The sequence below is a fragment of the Salvelinus namaycush genome, chromosome 33 (assembly GCF_016432855.1).
Source record: "Salvelinus namaycush isolate Seneca chromosome 33, SaNama_1.0, whole genome shotgun sequence".
NCBI lineage: Eukaryota > Metazoa > Chordata > Actinopteri > Salmoniformes > Salmonidae > Salvelinus > Salvelinus namaycush.
The window spans coordinates 13,185,931-13,204,990 of NC_052339.1; the positions used below are offsets into that span (position 1 = coordinate 13,185,931).

At 44.7% G+C, this 19,060-nt stretch overlaps 1 protein-coding gene across 2 annotated transcripts in view; it reads right to left on the reverse strand.

Moving 5' to 3' along the window:
- Positions 1 to 19,060, reverse strand: part of LOC120028005 (partitioning defective 3 homolog) — a 577,327-nt gene that overhangs the window by 339,468 nt on the left and 218,799 nt on the right. For both annotated transcript variants that reach the window (XM_038973116.1, XM_038973117.1), the window contains exon 4: positions 1,639 to 1,829. In XM_038973116.1, coding sequence (XP_038829044.1) covers positions 1,639 to 1,829 — 191 coding nt within the window. The remainder of the gene's footprint in view (positions 1 to 1,638; positions 1,830 to 19,060) is intronic.

Genomic DNA, 19,060 nt, shown 5'->3' on the forward strand with positions numbered 1-19,060 from the left:
AACGTCAAGATTTTACAATGCTAGCTTGATGAATCAAGAGTCCCATCGGCTATATATCACTATATTGAGATGATGTAGGAAAAATGGACGATTCATCTGTTGAAGTCATAGGAAACAGGGCAAATATAATGAGTGGAACGTGGCGTGCGAAGCTCAAGTCAAGCAGCTGTAGACAAAGCAAAGTGGTCTTTGAAAATATGGTACATTTTCTGTCCATTATGTTTTGGTCAGAAATTAGCCGGTAAAATATGAATCGTTTTGATGTTTTGTTAACGTGTTTCATTTTGGATTCAACTTTTTGCCAAGATGAAATATTCTATAGCCAGAGCGGCCTAAATATACTGTATTTAACATCAAGTCGTTAACAGATGAGAATAGACAGAGGCATATCGAGCAACAATGCCACTGACTCCATCTGCTTAAGCCTATGATATTAAACCAAAAAGTCTGTATTCTGCCACCAAATGAAAGGTACAATAACAGACTTATTATTTATGTCTCCGTTTTCCCCCTGTAGCCTCTTGGAAGCGACGAGCGGCGTGCAGTAAGATTATGGCGCCGGTGACAACTAAAGTGCTTTTAAATAGGATTATCATCCAACGCTCTAATCATGTCGAGGGTTGCTGTGTCACATTCTGAGCACTCCATCTTCCCCTTCTTCCCTCCATCTCATTTGGAATATCAGTTGTTTCAAAGCACTAAAGGCTTGTCGGCAGCCATTTTGATCTAGTTAATAGGCCTAGCTGTTCTTTTTTAAGCTTCAGGGAGGGTGAACCCTAAAATAAGCTTTTCACATTCACTTCTGGTTCACATCAGACGACCCTCAAAAGTAAATTAGAACAAAGAATATATGCTCAAAGCCGTGATCTTCATTATTTTCAATAAAGAATAGGGGTTAGCTTCCTAAAAGTGGTGGGTAAAGGATTAACTAAGGGGTTAATTACCAGTATCCTTGAAGCTGAATGACATTTCAGGCAGGGTGGTACTACCAGAGTCGTGTTCAGTAGGGCACACCGTACCAAAATGGACAACAAAAACACACACTTTTAATTGGTCCTCATTTAAGTCCTGTAGATCACGTCATTACTCCCTTTTTGTTTATAAAGCTCTACTACAGAAGCTTCCGACCTACCTCACTTCACTGTTAAAATGTTAAAAAATGACACACCAAATCCATTCACAGGGATGGTTAATTCTTGAGGTTCCATTAGTACGTACCGATCTAGGTAAATCCGCCTTCAGTTTGAATGCCTCCCATTTTTGGAATAGCCTACAAAACTCCCTACATCTTGACTCTCGGGTGCATCTAGGGCAGTTTAGGACTTTAATGTTGAATGAATTAAATGAGAATTGCGAATGTTTGGATTGAATGTAAAATGGGGAGTTTGAAGCTGTCATGTTGATTCTGTAATTTGTAGTTCATTTTATTTGTATTGATCATATATAACTTGTTGTATTGTTGTCGTCAGGGCACCATTGTAAATGAGTAGTACCTCCCTGTTACAAAACGTTTTGTCCCTACTGGGCATGACCTAGGTCATGAGGTTGGGATAGTTCACTGCACTGTACCAGGCTATTGGTCCCTGTGTTCTGGCTATGGCTGTGTTAGGATAAGGGTTAGGTTTTGGGTTACTGTACCTTGCGCTCCAGGCTGTTGGTCCCAGTGTTTTGGCTGTGGCTGTGGTGGTGGTTGTGCTTGCGAAAGCCTGCCGTGGTGGACCATCGTGTGGGGTTCTTACGGGATGGTTCCTCCGGTGCTGTATGTGGGTCACCCAGGGGAAGGCCTGCCAGAGAGGGGTCGCTACTGCGCCGAACATGGAGAGGCATGTCTAGAGAGAGAGGGAAGCAGGAGAGAAAGAAAGAGAGAGAGGGAAGGGGAGAGAAAGATAGAGAAAGAGGGAAGGGGAGAGAAAGATAGAGAAAGAGGGGAGAGAGAGACAAAGAGAGACAGGGGGGAGAGAGAGACAGACGGGAGAGAGAGAGACAGAGAGAGGGGAGAGAGACAGAAAGAGAAAGAGGGGAGAGAGAGAGACAGAGAGAGAAAGAGGGGAGAGAGACAGAGGGGAGAAAGGGAAAGAGGGGAGAGAGAGAGAAAGAGACAGCGAGAGAGAGGGGAGAGAGAGACGAGAGAGACGGAGAGAGACAAAGGGGAAAGAGAGAGACAGAGGAGAGAGAGAGAAAGAGAGAGAGAGATAGAGGGAGAGAGAGAGACAGAGAGAGAGAGAAAGGTTAGCATATCACATATTGTACAGTACACCTGAAAAACACATTAGCGCTGTTATTACTTAATAAATATTGACTTACTCCTTGACTGCAAGTCTCTACACTACAGGGTCTATTTTTTTTAAAATGTAACCTTTATTTAACTAGGCAAGTCAGTTAAGAACAAATTATTTTTTACAATGACGGCCTATGTCCTGACTGTCACTGTATCATTTTCCACCAGAATACCAGCCAACAACATCCCACACAGTACCTATCGGGCAGGCTATTGTGTGACTGTAAAACACATGGGAAATAGTTGTGAAGCTGCAGTGCCTGGTCTTCTGAGCCCCAATGAAACACTAGACTGAACTGTGGGCCGTTTAGCTTGGCTGTGGCCCGTGACTACAGATAGTAGAGAGCTGTTCCCTGCTTGTCCCTGGGCTGTAATGGAATTCAACTACAGGGCATGTACTCTACTGTATCTGCAAGCCGAGGCCGATCCCAGGCAGCCAGCCATATAAAAGTGTTGGGCTGTGACGGTAATTGAATAACCGTGTAACTGACGGTTATGGATGAGGACGTTATGAAAATATAATAACCGTCAAAAACGTTTAAATAGGCCTACATCCATTTTAGGATTTAACTTTTTTTTTTTTTTTTTACTTTATCTAATAGCGTGAGTGTTTACTAACGATTATAAACAATTGTATTGCTAACTTAGTCTGTCTATTAATTAAACCTTCTACATCTCCTCCTCTTTCCAGCTGTCGTGTGATGCTGGAGTAGCTATGCAGGGGGATGTAGAGTGCTATATGTTATGGCACTTCAGTAAAACAAATGTTTTGATGCGTGGACTTTATTTTATACAGTCAATAAATATATTGGTCTTCTATTAAAAAAGGTTGGATGTGTCTGATCCATCATTAATTATTCAACAGCAGTAGACAAGGTTGTTCTGGCTCTGAGGCCTATAACGCACTAATGTTATGTCAAATGGTCAGTGCGTCAATCCTTCCCAACCTGGCATGGTATAATTTGATACGGAATCTTCTCTTAATTTATACACGAATCAACTTCTGATCAGGCACGGTCCTAGGCGAGACAAAAAAATGGACGCCCTACTATTTCTCAAAGTAGAATAGTACACAGTGTTGGCTTCTGTGCACTTTTATGAATGCCCATGTTGGAAGCCTACTGTTTGTAAAACAGGCAATTGAGCGTTAATCCCTATCATTTGGTTACATTCATTTCTGTTAATGCATGTATTAATTACAGCAATTTACCGTTCACATTCTCGGAGAGGAAATGTTGTTTGCAGGGTTCACAACCCGCTACACTTATGAGAAACAAGTTTTGTTTTATTTCGAACCAATATTTACGTGCTCCATGAGAGCAATGAGCATGTGTCTGGTTTCGACAGTTGAAGTCGGAAGTTTAAATACACCTTAGCCAAATACATTTAAGCTCAGTTTTTCACAATTCCTGACATTTAATCCAAGTAAATATTCTCTGTCTTAGGTCAGTTAGGATCCCCACTTTATTATAAGAATGTGAAATGTCATAATAATAGTAGAGAGAACAATTTATTTCAGCTTTTATTTCTTTCATCACATTCCCATTGGGTCAAAAGTTTACATACACTCAATTAGTATTTGGTAGCATTGCCTTTAAAGTGTTTAACTTGGGTTAAACTTTGCGGGTAGCCTTCCACAAGCTTCCCACAATAACTTGGGTGAATTTTGGCCCATTCCTCCTGACAGAGCTGGTGTAACTGAGTCAGGTTTGAAGACCTTGCTCGCACACGCTTTTTCAGTTCTGCCCACAAATGTTCTATAGGATTGAGGTCAGAGCTTTGTGATGGCCACTCCAATACCTTGACTTTGTTGTCCTTAAGCCATTTTGCCACAACTTTGGAAGTATGCTTGGGGTCATTGTCCATTTGGAAGACCAATTTGCGACCAAGCTTTAACTTCCTGACTGATGTCTTGAGATGTTGCTTCAATATATCCACATAATTTTCCTGCCTCATGATGCCATCTATTTGTTAAGTGCACCAGTCCCTCCTGCAGCAAAGCACCCCCACAACATGATGCTGCCACCCCCGTGCCTCACGGTTGGGATGGTGTTCTTCGGCTTGCAATCCTCCCCTTTTTTCTCCAAACATAACGATGGTCATTATGGCCAAACAGTTCTATTTTTGTTTCATCAGACCAGAGGACATTTCTCCAAAAAGTACTATCTTTGTACCCATGTGCAGTAGCAAACAGCAGTCTGGCTTTCTTATGGCGGTTTGCTGAATGGCCTTTCTGGTTATGTCGATATAGGACTCATTTTACTGTGGATATAGGTACTTTGTACCTGATTCCTCCAGCATCCTCACAATGTCCTTTGCTGTTGTTCTGGGATAGATTTGCACTTTTTGCACCAAAGTATGTTCATCTCTAGGAGACAGAACGCGTCTCCTTCCTGAGCGGTATGACGGCCGCGTGGTCCCATGTTGTTTATACTTGCATACTATTGTTTGTACAGATGAACGTGGTACCTTCAGGCATTTGGAAATTGCTCCCAAGAATGAACCAGACTCGTGGAGGTCTACAAAAAAAATTCTGAGGTCTTGTTTGGCCAAACAATCTTGGTTTCATCAGACCAGAGAATCTTGTTTCTCATGGTCTGAGAGTCTTTTGGTTGCCATTTGGCAAACTCCAAGCGGGCTGTCATGTGCCTTTTACTGTGGAGTGGCTTCCGTCTGGCCACTCAACCATAAAGGCCATCTCCACAGAGGAACTCCGGAGCTCTGTCAGTGTGACCATTGTGCTCTTGGTCACCTCCCTGACCAAGGCCATTCTTCCCCGATTGCTCAGTTTGGCCGGGCAGCCAGCTGTAGGATGAGTCTTGGTGGTCCCAAACTTCTTCCATTTAAAAATGATGGAGGCCACGGTGTCCTTGGGGGACCTTCAATGCTGCAGACATTTTTTGTTACCCTTTTGGTGCCTCGACACAATCCTGTCTCGGAGCTCTATGGACAATTGCTTCAATCTCTTGGTTTGGTTTTTGCTCTGACACGCACTGTCAGCTGTGGGACCTTATATAGACAGGTGTGTGCCTTTACAAATCGTGTCCAATCAAATTAATTTACCAAAGCTGAATCAAGTTGTAGAAACATGTCAAGGATGATCAATGGAAACAGGATGCACCTGAGCTCACTTTAGTGTCATTGCCAAGGGTCTAAACACGTATTTAACACAACAAAAAATGAAAAATAAAAACTTTGGGGTATTGTGTGTAGATTGATGAGGAAAAATAAATATTGTAAGCTTTAGTTTATAGTGAAGAGAGGAGAGAGAAAAGTACTGGGAGGCCTGGTCTCCTCACTGATAATGGCCTGTCTCTCTGTAACCTCTCCTTCATCTTCATCGCCATCCTCATATGACACTTCTCACTGATCACAGGACCCAAGGACTGAGTCCCAGATGGCACCATATTCCCTATTTTGCGCACTACTTTTGATCAGGGCCCATAGAGCTCTAGTCAAAAGGAGTGCACTATATATATATTGGAATAAAGACATGGAGTGGCCAACGAGCCAGAGTAGCCCTCATACTTTAAAATGGGTGTTGAAGTGGGTAGGATATCTTTGCATATGCTGCGATACCACTCTCTATTGCTCTCCCATGCATAAGAAGGATTCTTGCCAGGTACTGCACACTACACCTGGCATTCCTAGTTTTAAATTGTAAGTAGTTGTGGGGTGAAGTGGTTTGGTCCTCCAAAGGCCATATGGATTTGTTTACGGCTTGATACAGTCCTGCTCGCAACATACATAATTATGCAAATACCAGGGCAACCACCTGTCATCTTTCAACAGATACTCAGACAGCATATGCCCACGTTCTGCCTCCCATCTGATAGCTACACTCTGTGTGTGTGGGAGTGTGTGTGTGTGGTGTGTGGTGTGTGGTGTGTGAAGGTGCATGATTGATTCTGTGTGTGTGTGTGTGTGTGTGTGTGTGTGTGTGTGTGTGTGTGTGTGTGTGTGTGTGTGTGTGTGTGTGTGTGTGTGTGTGTGTGTGTGTGTGTGTGTGTGTGTGTGTGTGTGTGTGTGTGTGTGTGTGTGTGTGTGTGTGTGTGTCAGGATGACTAGGAGGCATGCAGAGAGAGAAATGGGTCTCAGCTATGTTATTCCTAAATTATGGCCCAAGGAATTCAGTAATGATTTTTAATACACGGTCCTTCCTTGTCAATGGCCAGTTCATGTCTAGTTCAGGGTTCGAATGACGAGCCACCTCGGAGGGATTGTAATTATATAACACCCCCTCCCCACACACACACGCCCCTATTCCCCCTGTTCCACGTCCGTTCAGGATTATATTAAATGATTATTACCACAAGGCCTAGACAAGACTGGAGGAAATAGGGAGGGGGAGAGGAAATGAGAGAGGGAGGGAAGGGGAGAGAGAGGATGATGAAATGACATCAGCGTGCATGGACTTGGCCTCAATAAATGATGTTACAAATTGCTGTGGCAAGGACTCATATTAGTGAGCTTTGACATACTGTATATTATACAAGCACATTCATAATAGACCTTGGATGTAGAGGGGGATATTGTTCAACACCCAGACCTAGAAAGCCTTCATCTACACTGTAATGATAATCACAGATGACGGTTAGGGCAGGGCGATGATGGACCTATCAACCTACCCTGAATACTGTATGGCTTTCTTCCTGTTTTTGTTCACTCCTCTCATCCTGGAGTGGGCCAAAAGTGGCTCTGAAATCCATGGGAGAAAGGGATTGGAGATGGGAAATGTTCAAATATTGACCAGATGTGTATGATCACTGTGAATAGGGGCGGTGAACACAGAGGGAGAGGCAGACAGACATATCTCCCTCTCTTTATTCCCTTTTAAGCAGCCTCACATGAACAAATAAGAAATCTAGAGGGTATATTGCCGGGTTCAACCAGGTAGCTCTGAGCACACAGGCTGAACAGGTCCTGTTCTTACAGAGCCACTCACTTATTTCATTCACTCTCCCTTTGATGGTATGTTCACCAAACCCTTCAGAGCACATCTAAAACCACGTGTTCCACTACTGTAACTTGTGGCTTTACTGTGTTTATGTGAAGGTTTTGTCATGGATTCATATCTGAGGCCTCGCCAGGGTATTATTTTGAAGGTCATTTTCATTCCCTACAAAAGGCATTCGCTGCCCACAAGGGAATCTTCTAACTCTTCCACAAATGATGACAACATCCATCTTAATGTCCATCTTAACTCATCACGGCTTCCAGCTGAACCACTGACTGCGGGTCTGGGGCAACCGCTCCTAAACCTCTGACATCACTCCCAGGCAGACAACTCAATCGCTGTGAGGCTTTCCAGGCCGTCCCTGAAATGTGATATGATGATTTGAGCTTGTTATGAGAAAGTTAGAGAGATGTCATTGATGGCAAACTGACATGAAGACGGTCAGCAATCTCATCGTTTCAGAAACGTTAAAATTATTTCCTCACACACACACACACACACACACACACACACACACACACACACACACACACACATCCATACCAACATACTCTAACGTGGGACCAGTGGAGGATTGTAGGTAATATTGAGTGGGGCGTCCCTGTGTTTTTGGAGGGCATTTTATCACAGCCTCTCCAACCCTTTACTAATATGATACGACACGTCAATAAAATCATTTCTGATTGGATTAGTGATGTAGAATAGAAAATGGGATGGTCCCACGTTAAATAACCATGAGGACCACTTAAAACGAACCAGGCATCGATCTCGGATTCACTGGGGTAGCGCACACAGACGCACACAGACACACACAGGGCATCTGAGGGCCCCTAACAAGATGAAGGTGTAATCTGGCCCTACAGTGAAGGGATTAGGAGCAGCCTAGGGCAGACAGGACTTTGTAGACCAGCATGCATCACAGAGAGGTCGCTTCTCATGGGGATAACCCCCCCCTCTCTCTCTCTGTCTCTCTAGAGGTCAGATCTCATGTGGATAACCCTCATCTCTCTCTCTGTCTCTCTAGAGGTCAGATCTCATGTGGATAACCCTCATCTCTCTCTGTCTCTCTAGAGGTCAGATCTCATGGGGATAACTCTCATCTCTCGCTCTGTCTCTCTAGAGGTCAGATCTCATGTGGATAACCCTCATCTCTCTCTCTGTCTCTCTAGAGGTCAGATCTCATGTGGATAACCCTCATCTCTCTCTCTGTCTCTCTAGAGGTCAGATCTCATGTGGATAACCCTCATCTCTCTCTCTGTCTGGAGGAAAACACTAATACTAATATTTACTTGACTAATCCTCTCCCTGTAGCTAGCGGGGGCAAAAGTGCAATTAAACATAAATAAATTAACTCCTAATGATGTGCAGTGTGCGTAACACAAACAAAGCCTTACACAAATAAAGCTTTAGGTTTATCTAGATAGATTTATCTTTTTTTTTACTGTCAATTAAATTGCCCAGTCATCACCAAGGTGAGTAAAGGACACCGTCTCCATCCCCTTCCGTCTCTCTAGAAACCTTGCGTTTGCTACCTCTCTCAACCTGCTCTAATAACATAGCATGGCACAATCAACTTTATCTTGTGGAGCCAGAGCTTTAATGTATTACTTGGAAGTTTCCAATCATTTAAATGGCAGGGAGTACAGTGTGTCCTTAGTGTCCTGCCACCGTAGATACCTGCCAGAGTTAGAGTGGCCCTGACTGGCTGCCAATGCAGTGTAATGGAGATAGGTGGGAGCTAATGCATGGGAATACTGATAAGGTTATGAAGAGGACACTGGACAGGGAAGATTGGATGGCTATCAGGCAGGTGAGGAGACATTTTCTTTTGGCTCCTCCTAGAATCCCCTCTCTCTCCCTCTCTTTCGCTCTACCTCTTTCGTTCTCTCTCTCTTTCTTTTTGCACTCCCTCTCTCTGTCACTCTCTCTCTTTATCTCTCTCTCTTTATCTCTTCAGATGCTGTGCTGTTCGTCATTGACTGCGGAATTCTAACGTAACTCAGTGTGACTGAGCATTGTCTTGTGCTTCTCAAAAACCCTTCTGTTTTTGGCAAAGAGAATTGAGAAGTTTGAATTATTTGCAGCAATGAATAAAATATGTCAGGCAGACAGCATGCTTATTTAAATACCTCAGTCTCCTAGCCGCATAGTCCATATTGATGTCCCTAGTGAAAGGAGAGGGGACCTCTGCCGAATATATCAGTGTGACCTGAATTCACATCTGCCACTGGGGCACAGAGGGGCCACCACAGGGGACTGAGATGGACTTCCAGGCTCAGTCCCAAATGGCACCTTATTCCCTATATAGTACACTGCTTTTGACCAGAGTGTGTGTGTCTTTCCCTATATAGGAAATAGGGTGCCATTTGGGACGCAGGCCGAGAGTAGTGGGAACCAACTCAGGCTAGAGACAGGGAGTGAAGAATGGAGGTTTTAAATAGAACATTCTGGCTCTCATGCCCAAGGGCTGCCTAATATTTGGTCTCTAATCTGATGTAAAGTCATAAAGACAGATTTTCACAAAATATTGACCATGAATAAGCAGCAGCCTTGACCCTACAGAAAGAGTGGAAGATGAAATGGACAACCACTTAGGAGAGAGGACTTTCCCAATGATGTAGAGGCTCTGAAAAGACACAAATTGGAAAAGTGAGATTGACTCAAGATCAGTAAGCTGTAGCACTCAAAATAAATCCCATCCGACAGAGAAAGAGTCTTTACTGTCCTGACAGAGAAGCAAGTCAAACGATTTACTGAGAGAGAGAACTCTCTCAAGCCCTTGGATGGGTCCGCCAAGCAGACATACACAGATGACCAGACACAACAACAACAAACTAAGGAGCTGTCCTCTCTCCCTCTGATATCTCTGTTGCGGCAGTTGCTCTCCGGTGCTTCCCAGACATTGGAAGAAAACGGTGAGGAGGAAACATAGATCCCCCTTCCCAAATTAAACGTGACTCATCTGGGTCGTCATTTGGAACAAAGGGAGGAAGACCCTGGAGAGAAACGTGTGTACGTGAGACCCAACAAAAACACCCTCCAGGCTCCAACCAACCTCCCGACCAGACAGACTAAGCCGATGTAGACAGGAATTTGCTCCTCGCTCCTCAGAGTTGCTAATCAACAAAGCAAACCGATCTGCAGGGCTGAAATGCTATTACTATTGCCATAATGCTATTTTTCCGTTCGTAGTGGTCTTGAGCTATAGGCCTAGGGAAACAGTAGTAATACATCTCAGTCAGTGCGCCATGCGATGCAGTGGCATTCATAAATTCCACTACATCTCTCTAACATAGGAACTACAAGGTCAGGGGTCAGTAATGAAACAACACAAAAGAACACGCCCCAGTCCCAATTCTGGCCCCATGTGGGTATTTGGTGGGCAAGGGCTAGCCCTCACAACACTCACACCAAGCCCACATCAGCCAAATGTGAGCTAGCCCAGCACAGGCTAGCCCACACCAATTCCACATCAGCCCAGCACAGGCTAGCCCACACCAATCCCACATCAGCCCAGCACGGGCTAGCCCACACCAATTCCACATCAGCCCAGCACAGGATAGCCCAAACCAATCCCACATCAGCCCAGCACAGGATAGCCCACACCAATTCCACATCAGCCCAGCACAGGCTAGCCCACACCAATTCCACATCAGCCCAGCACAGGATAGCCCAAACCAATCCCACATCAGCCCAGCACAGGCTAGCCCACACCAATCCCACATCAGCCCAGCACGGGCTAGCCCAAACCAATCCCACATCAGCCCAGCACAGGATAGCCCACACCAATTCCACATCAGCCCAGCACAGGCTAGCCCACACCAATTCCACATCAGCCCAGCACAGGCTAGCCCACACCAATTCCACATCAGCCCAGCACAGGCTAGCCCACACCAATCCCACATCAGCCCAGCATGGGCTAGCCCACACCAATTCCACATCAGCCCAGCACAGGATAGCCCAAACCAATCCCACATCAGCCCAGCACAGGCTAGCCCACACCAATCCCACATCAGCCCAGCACGGGCTAGCCCACACCAATCCCACCTCAGCCCAACGCGGGCTAGCCTACACAATCCAACACAGGTTAGCAGGCACTAGCCCAACACGGGTCAGCCCACACCAAGCCTAGCACAGGCTAGCCCACACCAAGCCTAGCACAGGTCAGCCCATACCAAGCCTAGCACAGGTCACCCCACACCAAGCTTAGCACAGGATAGCCCACAACAAGCCTAGCACTGATCAGCCCACACAAAGCCTAGCACAGGTCAGCCCACACCAAGCCTAGCACAGGTCAGCCCACACCAAGCCTAGCACAGGTCAGCCCACACCAAGCCTAGCACAGGTCAGCCCACACCAAGCCTAGCACAGGTCAGCCCACACCAATCCCATCTGCTTCACAATGTAGAGGTGGGGGCTCAGAATATCTTGGGGCGTGGTTTGCAAATACCCCAATTCATGTTAAGTTAAAAAAAACTATACAAAACACCATTCAAACCAATGAGGGTTCAGAACTTTAAAGATAATTATTTCAGAATCGTCTTTCTTCAGATAGAATCTTATAGTAGTAGGAATGGAACCTCAAATCACACCAGCACAACCACCTTTTGCTGGACAGGGGCCTATCAACCCACTTTAGACCAAGGACCCTGGTTGACCACACTGGCCAGGAAAAGTCCCTTTTGAAGTGCCAGGCTTGACCAGCCTCCCAGGACTCCGATCTCTGAGCTTGCGTGAGGCCGACTCACCATCAGTTAGCGAGGCCGCGCCGTCAGTTAGCGAGGCCGCGCCGTCAGTTAGCGAGGCCGCGCCGTCAGTTAGCGAGGCCGCACCGTCAGTTAGCGAGGCCGCACTGTCATCTGACCCCCATTTCATGTATTATATGAAGGGCATGGTGTGTGCTGACCCATGTTGGGTTGGTGTCCGCTAACCTGTGTTGGACTATACAGCTACATTTCTTGTCTCTCTTGTATTACCATGATGTGTAATGTGTAGCTCTTTAGGTTAACGTTAAGTAATAACTTCAACATTAGAACTGGACTACTACTTGCCGATTTTAAGTTACTTCCTACATTCACAATTCATAGACCATACTCGTTTGCACCCACGGGACCTGTTAAATCTAGTCTTGAGGGTTTAAATGTTGCTCTATCCAAATTGAGAATATCATCCTCTAACCATTTGCTGGTAAACAACCTTTTGAATTCATCAATTTCTCCTGTATCGATCATATGCCATTATCATCATTCATCCTGTAACCATTGATTAATTGTACTATTTTTATTATTAAACTTCTGTATTTTACCTGTTGTTGTTTCTCTGATACAAAGTTAAATACATTCATGTGGCATGAGAAGCGCTAAGCTTCTCTGGTAATAATACTGTATATATAATAGCAACAACTTTGATGTCTTTTTGATACAATGTAACAGGCCGACAATCCAACAGGCTGGTCTTATTTCAGGTTCAGGCAAAGTGAGGGCTGCCTTGGGCCCACCAGCCTTGGTGCCACCAGCCTTGGGGCCAATGTGGACGTGATGAGCAAAGGCGCATCCAGCCCAATTTGAGCAGCCTACATGGGTCCAATGTTTAAGCCCACATTGGGCCCACATGTGGAAATGCTTGCTGGGTTAGCAATAGCACACCCAGTTCAAGTTGACCCATGTGTTAGCAAGCAAGCTAGCAAGACGGGAAAACTATATGGTTGCCCATGTATCAGTTTTACCACCCCTGACAAAACAGTCATTTCTAAGTACCAATGCAGACACCTTCCAGACCTATTTGTTATTGCACCAAAGCTCTGGCTAATAGAGCCAGACAGCACACACAAATATCACAGACATTACCAAAAAAGACTTTGCGATATTTATTTTCACACTGAGCTACCGTAACAACTCTGGGGGAAAAAAGCACTGCTTTCCAGAAGGACAACAGAATAGCAAATTCAAAACTAATTTCTCTCTGCTTTGTGACCAACCATATATTTACTGGGAGGGAAAAGAAAATAATCAAAGAAATGTGTTTCCATTAATCTTGAGCAGATGATAGGGCTCTGCGCCCCAAATGGCACCCTATTCTCTATACTATATTTAGTGCACTACTTTTGAGCAGGGCCCACAGGGCTCTGGTCAAAAGTAGTGCACTATATATGGAATAGGGTGTTTGTAATGCAAGCCGGTCTTTCCGAGAGGCCTAAGATGATAGGGGGTCTTTTCACTGATGACTAAACTGTCTATTGAACGGTCTGCTTCACGGCTGATTAAAGCTATCTATATGGAGCCACGTGGACCGCTTCCAACCCAGGATGTGCAAACATGCTAATCTTACAGCTCCTAACACACACACCACGCAGGTGAAACAGAGATCAGAGATTGATGGGGAGATGGGGAGATTGAAGGATGAAGATAGCGAAGAGGACAAGATGGATCATAAAAGACTTCACAACAGGTGACAAAGAAAGAGAGAAAGAGAGAAAGAGCAGAGAGCCAAAGCCAAGAAACCACTAGGATCAGCAGTACTATAGGGGATATGCTATGGTTTGAGGAATGTATGTAGGAGAAAAGACATCTTGAATCAAAAGAACCAGATGTTATTATGATCCCTGGAAATTATGTTTTGGATATAGACATCACCTCGATCCGTCACGCCGTGCGATAGAAGAATGCATGAGGTTTTTATTTGACACATCAAGGCTAGGCCTTGACGGGTTTCGTGCGGTTAAATATTAGATCCTCTGTCCAATGTTTGAGATGTCCCACCTGGATATGAAAGCGTGCATCCGGTACCCAGAGAGGAACATTTGATTTGGGACTATGAGTCATCAACACAAGGCAATGTAGAGATAGTCTGAACTCCTATGGTCATTGTATATTCAGCACAAACCGATCTAGTAACATGTAATGGCAGAGACTATGCTGTGAGTCACTGGCTCGTTTGTGTGTTTGTTCTGTTTGGTAGTCATTCCCACGGTCCCTCTGCCAAACATTGAGTTTATTAAAGATGGAATCCGTGGGCCACCCGAGTAGTGCAGCGGTCTAAGGCACTGATCAGCGCTAGAAGCGTCACTACAGATCCGGGTTTGATCCCAGGTTGTGACGCAGACGGCCACGAATGGGAGACCCATGAGGCGGCGCACAATCGGTCCAGCGTCGTCCGGGTTAGGGGAGGGTTTGGCCGCCTGGGATGTCCTTGTCCCATCGCGCTCTAGCGACTCCTTGTGGCGGCCGGGCGCATGCAAGCTGGCTTCGGTCGCTAGCTGAACTGTGTCTCTTCCGACACATTGGTGCGGCTGGCTTCCGGGTTAAGTGAGCAGTTGTCAAGACAGCAATGTGGCTTTGTGTGTTCGTTTTTCAGAGGACGCATGGCTCTCAACCTTCGCCTCTCCCGGGTCCGCACTGGAGTTGTAGAGATGGGACAAGACTGCAACTACCAATTGAATATCACAAAATTGGGGAGAAAAAGGGGTAAAAAGTACATAAAATATACATAAAAATATATTTTTTAAGATGGAATCCACAGTTGATATTGTTTTTATTTTGTTAAGGAGTGTCGTGCAACATGGTAAAAAAAACAGTGTTTGTTGTTTACAGTAACTTAATGGTTGTAGTAATATTGCAAACGGACATGGCAGTTTCACCATTAAGGATTCCAGCTTTAAAGAACTGACCACAATATGACTCAATTACAACACAACACATACATAATACTTTTTATGAGCTGCATGGGCCTCTATGTTCATTCATTCCACAAATCCCTTCAAAGCCAAATGAGTGACGTGTGGTTTCTAAATATTTGGCTAAACTCCTTACACAGGGAACTCTGTTCGTTACAGCCCTGCACATTGTCAAATCAATTAGCCCTTAATGTCCAGATTGCCCGCAGAGCCCATGTGTGGAGGCTTACATATGGGCCTGGACGAGAAACATAACAACACTAACAGATTATATGAAGCTGTTTTCTCAAGATCAAACGCCTGATTCCTGGCCAAAAAAAGCAACTCTGTAACTGGCATGTTAGTCTAGTTTTCCACACAGCTCTATGGGGCTGACTGTATCTCTGCAGATCTGTCTATAGAGTTGATGATAAGCAGGACTCAGCTCTTCTGCAGAGTGGATGGAGCAGCCAAATGCATGTAGCCTAGCAGCAGCAGTAAGGCCAAGACAAAATAACAACTCCTGCTAACTTAGTGAGTACCAAGCCAAGATAACAACTCTCTAATTTAAAACTTTCAAGCCACGTAAATCATGCTCAAAGGTACTCTCAAATACTGCAGCTTTGTCTCATCTCTCCCAATAGCGTACTGTATGTCTCAATCAACTTCTTCTTTCTTTCTTTCCATCTCTCCACTCTGCCTTTTCTCTCTCTATGTACCTCTATCCCTCTTTGAAGCCCCCTGTAAAAATAAACTACTTCACAGGTACTTCAATGCCACTGGAACTCAATGAGGGAGGAAGAGGACAAAAACAGGAGGAGGATGAGGGTAAACAGCGTCATGAGACAAAGAGACACAAATCTGCTGAAGCTGATCCCTCAGGAGAACAGCCGATTGAGGACCACATTGCCCTTGAGCTGGCTGTGACCCTTCCATGCCCCGGATGTAAATAGTGGGGTGCACCTCATTGGGGTTGAGTGCCCCATCACCTGAGCAGCTCTCACATCTGAGAAATTAGTGCACTTTACTACACCACCGCAGCCTATCCTTCACAGAGAGAGAGAGAGACAGAGAGAGAAAAGTGACAGAGAGCGAGAAAAGAGAGAGAAAAAAAGGTCCCCTGTCTGAAGTTGAAGCACACACCACACAACATGCAAATGGAACCCATTTCTATTCATGTCTGAGACAACTTAAAGGCTAATAAGTCATTTTAATGGGGTTTTCAGCCCACTATATTGGCTTAGGATGAGAGACAAACAAGCAGAAGGAGTTATGTGTGTGTGTGTTGAGAGAGAGAGAGAGAGAAGAGAGAAGAGAGAAGAGAGAAGAGAGAAGAGACAGAGAGACAGAGAGAGAGAGAGAGAGAGAGAGAGAGACAGAGAGAGACAGAGAGAGAGAGAGAGAGAGAGAGAGAGAGAGAGAGAGAGAGAGAGAGAGAGAGAGAGAGAGAGAGGCCAGTTGTCAGCAGGAGGCTGATTTCCTACAGGGCCGATTAGAACACATCCAGATGGGAAATAAGATGGCGGTTGGAACAATCTAATCACGACTCATTGTGGTTCTAATGAAAGGTCTGAGAACTGTAATCCCTAGTTAAGATGTTCATGGAGAGGGAAACAAACAAAGAAGACATTTTACAACAACTGCAACAAGTCAAAGGTTACAGTACAGTATGTGTCACTGACATGAAGTGGATTTGACAGTGTAGTACATTGTGTTACTGTGGACAGTCAACTGTGTGGGTGGTTGGGGTAAGTGTGTGTGTGTGTGTGTGTGACAAACCATGGGGAATGACATCAAAACATATGGATTTTATCAGCTCTTCGTTTGCATTCACAAAGCACTGCAACATGAAAAGCCTTGTGCTTTGTAGTCAGTCTTTGAATTAGGGGGTTGAAAAACATCAGCCCTACTCGTACAGAGGACTTGGTGACATTGCTAATGATAGCGCCTAATCTTTTATCATAGGCTTCATCCCAAATGGCACAATATTCCCTATTTAGTGCACTAATCTTGCCCAGAGCCCTATGGGCCCTGGTAGAAAGTAGTGCACTAAATAGAGAATAAGGTGCTATTTGGGACGCAACCATAGACATGAAGGGAGTATAGACAGACACAAGGCCATGGCTTTGTTTTATCCTCTGGTGTGAATCAGACTTGAATCATTTATTTTGTATTTATTTTTTCATTTAAATTCAGTGACGGCTGAATATATTTGCTGCAATCGCAATAGCGCTGGTGTGGTATGGCACGCACACAACATAAACATAAAAATATACAAAATAAATGTGTCAAGAAGGAATGTACATTCATTCACCCTATGGACATACATCTACTTAAATACAAACATGTCAAAAAGGGGTAATAAACAACAATAGTTCACTTTAGCTAAGAGATAATGGTTGTTGATCCTGGGTCGTTTTGGGTGTTTTCTTAGCGATAAAGCCATTAGTATTTTATCAGCTGTCTATCAGTGTTTACAAGTCTCTATCTTGAGCTATGTTTCTGAGTGTTTTCTAAACCATAAAGCCCTCAGCCGTATTTTATCTTGGATGTAAACAAGTGTACATTAAGTACCCTCTGGGGGTCAAAAGAGGGAGGAGATTACATATTTTAGACAGAGACAGTCACATAACTCTCCTAAGTGGCTTTGTCTAGTATCAACTGAGTGCTGGGATGACACCAGACCACAGCCTGTTAAACACTTGCACGCAGACAGACCAGAGGCTGTAAAACAAACCCCCTCAACCATAACATACCAAGCCACACTTCCCGTGGTCCACTGGGGTTAAAGAAATGTCCCGGAATTCACTTAGTGTGTGTGTGTGTGTGCGTGTATGTGTATGTGTGTGTGTGTGTGTGTGTGTGTGTGTGTGTGTGTGTGTTGAGTTGTCCCATTAGTGTCTGTACAGCTCCTGGGTAACATTACCACTGACAAACAAACAGCAGAGCTCCTCTCCTGTCCAACCAGGAAGCTATAAAGCTGTCTACACTGAGCCACAGATCACTGTAAACTACGGCACTGTAGAAGTGCAAAGTGGGGACGTGACTGTTAGTGTAGGTTCTTGGAGCGTGGGAAGAAACAGCTAAGAGTTGCCCCTTTCTCCGAGTCATGGGAGAGCTGGGGAATGAGCGCAAGGAGCGGAGCATCCTAGCCTATAACTCTGCACTGCTCTGCTGCTAACTGGCCCCGCTCTGACATTCCAGACAACCACACACTCACCCACTAGTGATGAGTGGGGACTTTCCTTACCAGTCAGAGAGCACTCTTCACACTTCATTACCAAATCCGTCTCTTAACCATTTAACGGTGTCAACGGTTACAATAATTAGCAGTAATAAGCTATAGATGAAATTGTTGGCAGTTTTATAGATTTATGACTAATAGTCTTGCATTACGACGACTCTCGACGCCCCCTCTCCTTTGATAGCAGTGCTGTTTAAAGGCCAACTATCCCTCCTCTCCGCCCTCTCATTTCACTTGCCATGAGAGGTTTTAATGTAGCCCACTGGGTGATTAAGAGTTGACATAACTAATAAATTCCACACTAACTCAGCCAGACAAAGACACTTCAAAGTCAAAGACAGTGCAGAGAGAGAGAGAGAGAGAGAGAGAGAGAGAGAGAGAGAGAGCTTTAGTCGAGTGTGATGGTTATAATTATATAATATATCAGCTCATATTCCACTCCTCACTAGTGTGTGCTCTTTTGAAGTCAATTGGGTAGCCTACTATGCAACGTAGAACATAGTAAAAAATAAAGAAAAACCTTTGAATGAGTAGGTGTGTCCAAACCTTTGCTTGGTATATGTAACGTTAAGGAGAAAGCATGCATTTTTATAAGCAATTTTTTGAAAGTGGTATCAAACTTTGTTCAGAGGAGTTTGGAGTGAGAGTTGATGCCAATAAAGGAAGACTGTTCAGAGGGATGGACACACACACACACACACACACACACACACACACACACACACACACACACACACACACACACACACACACACACACACACACACACACACACACACACACACACACACACACACACACACACACATATCAGAGCAGGACAATCAGACACACACTGTCACTATTATCACCTCCCTGATTTCTCTGATACCACTGTTTGCAGATTGCATCGCGCCTACTGCCACAGAAGTGCTAGATTGAAGAGGAGAG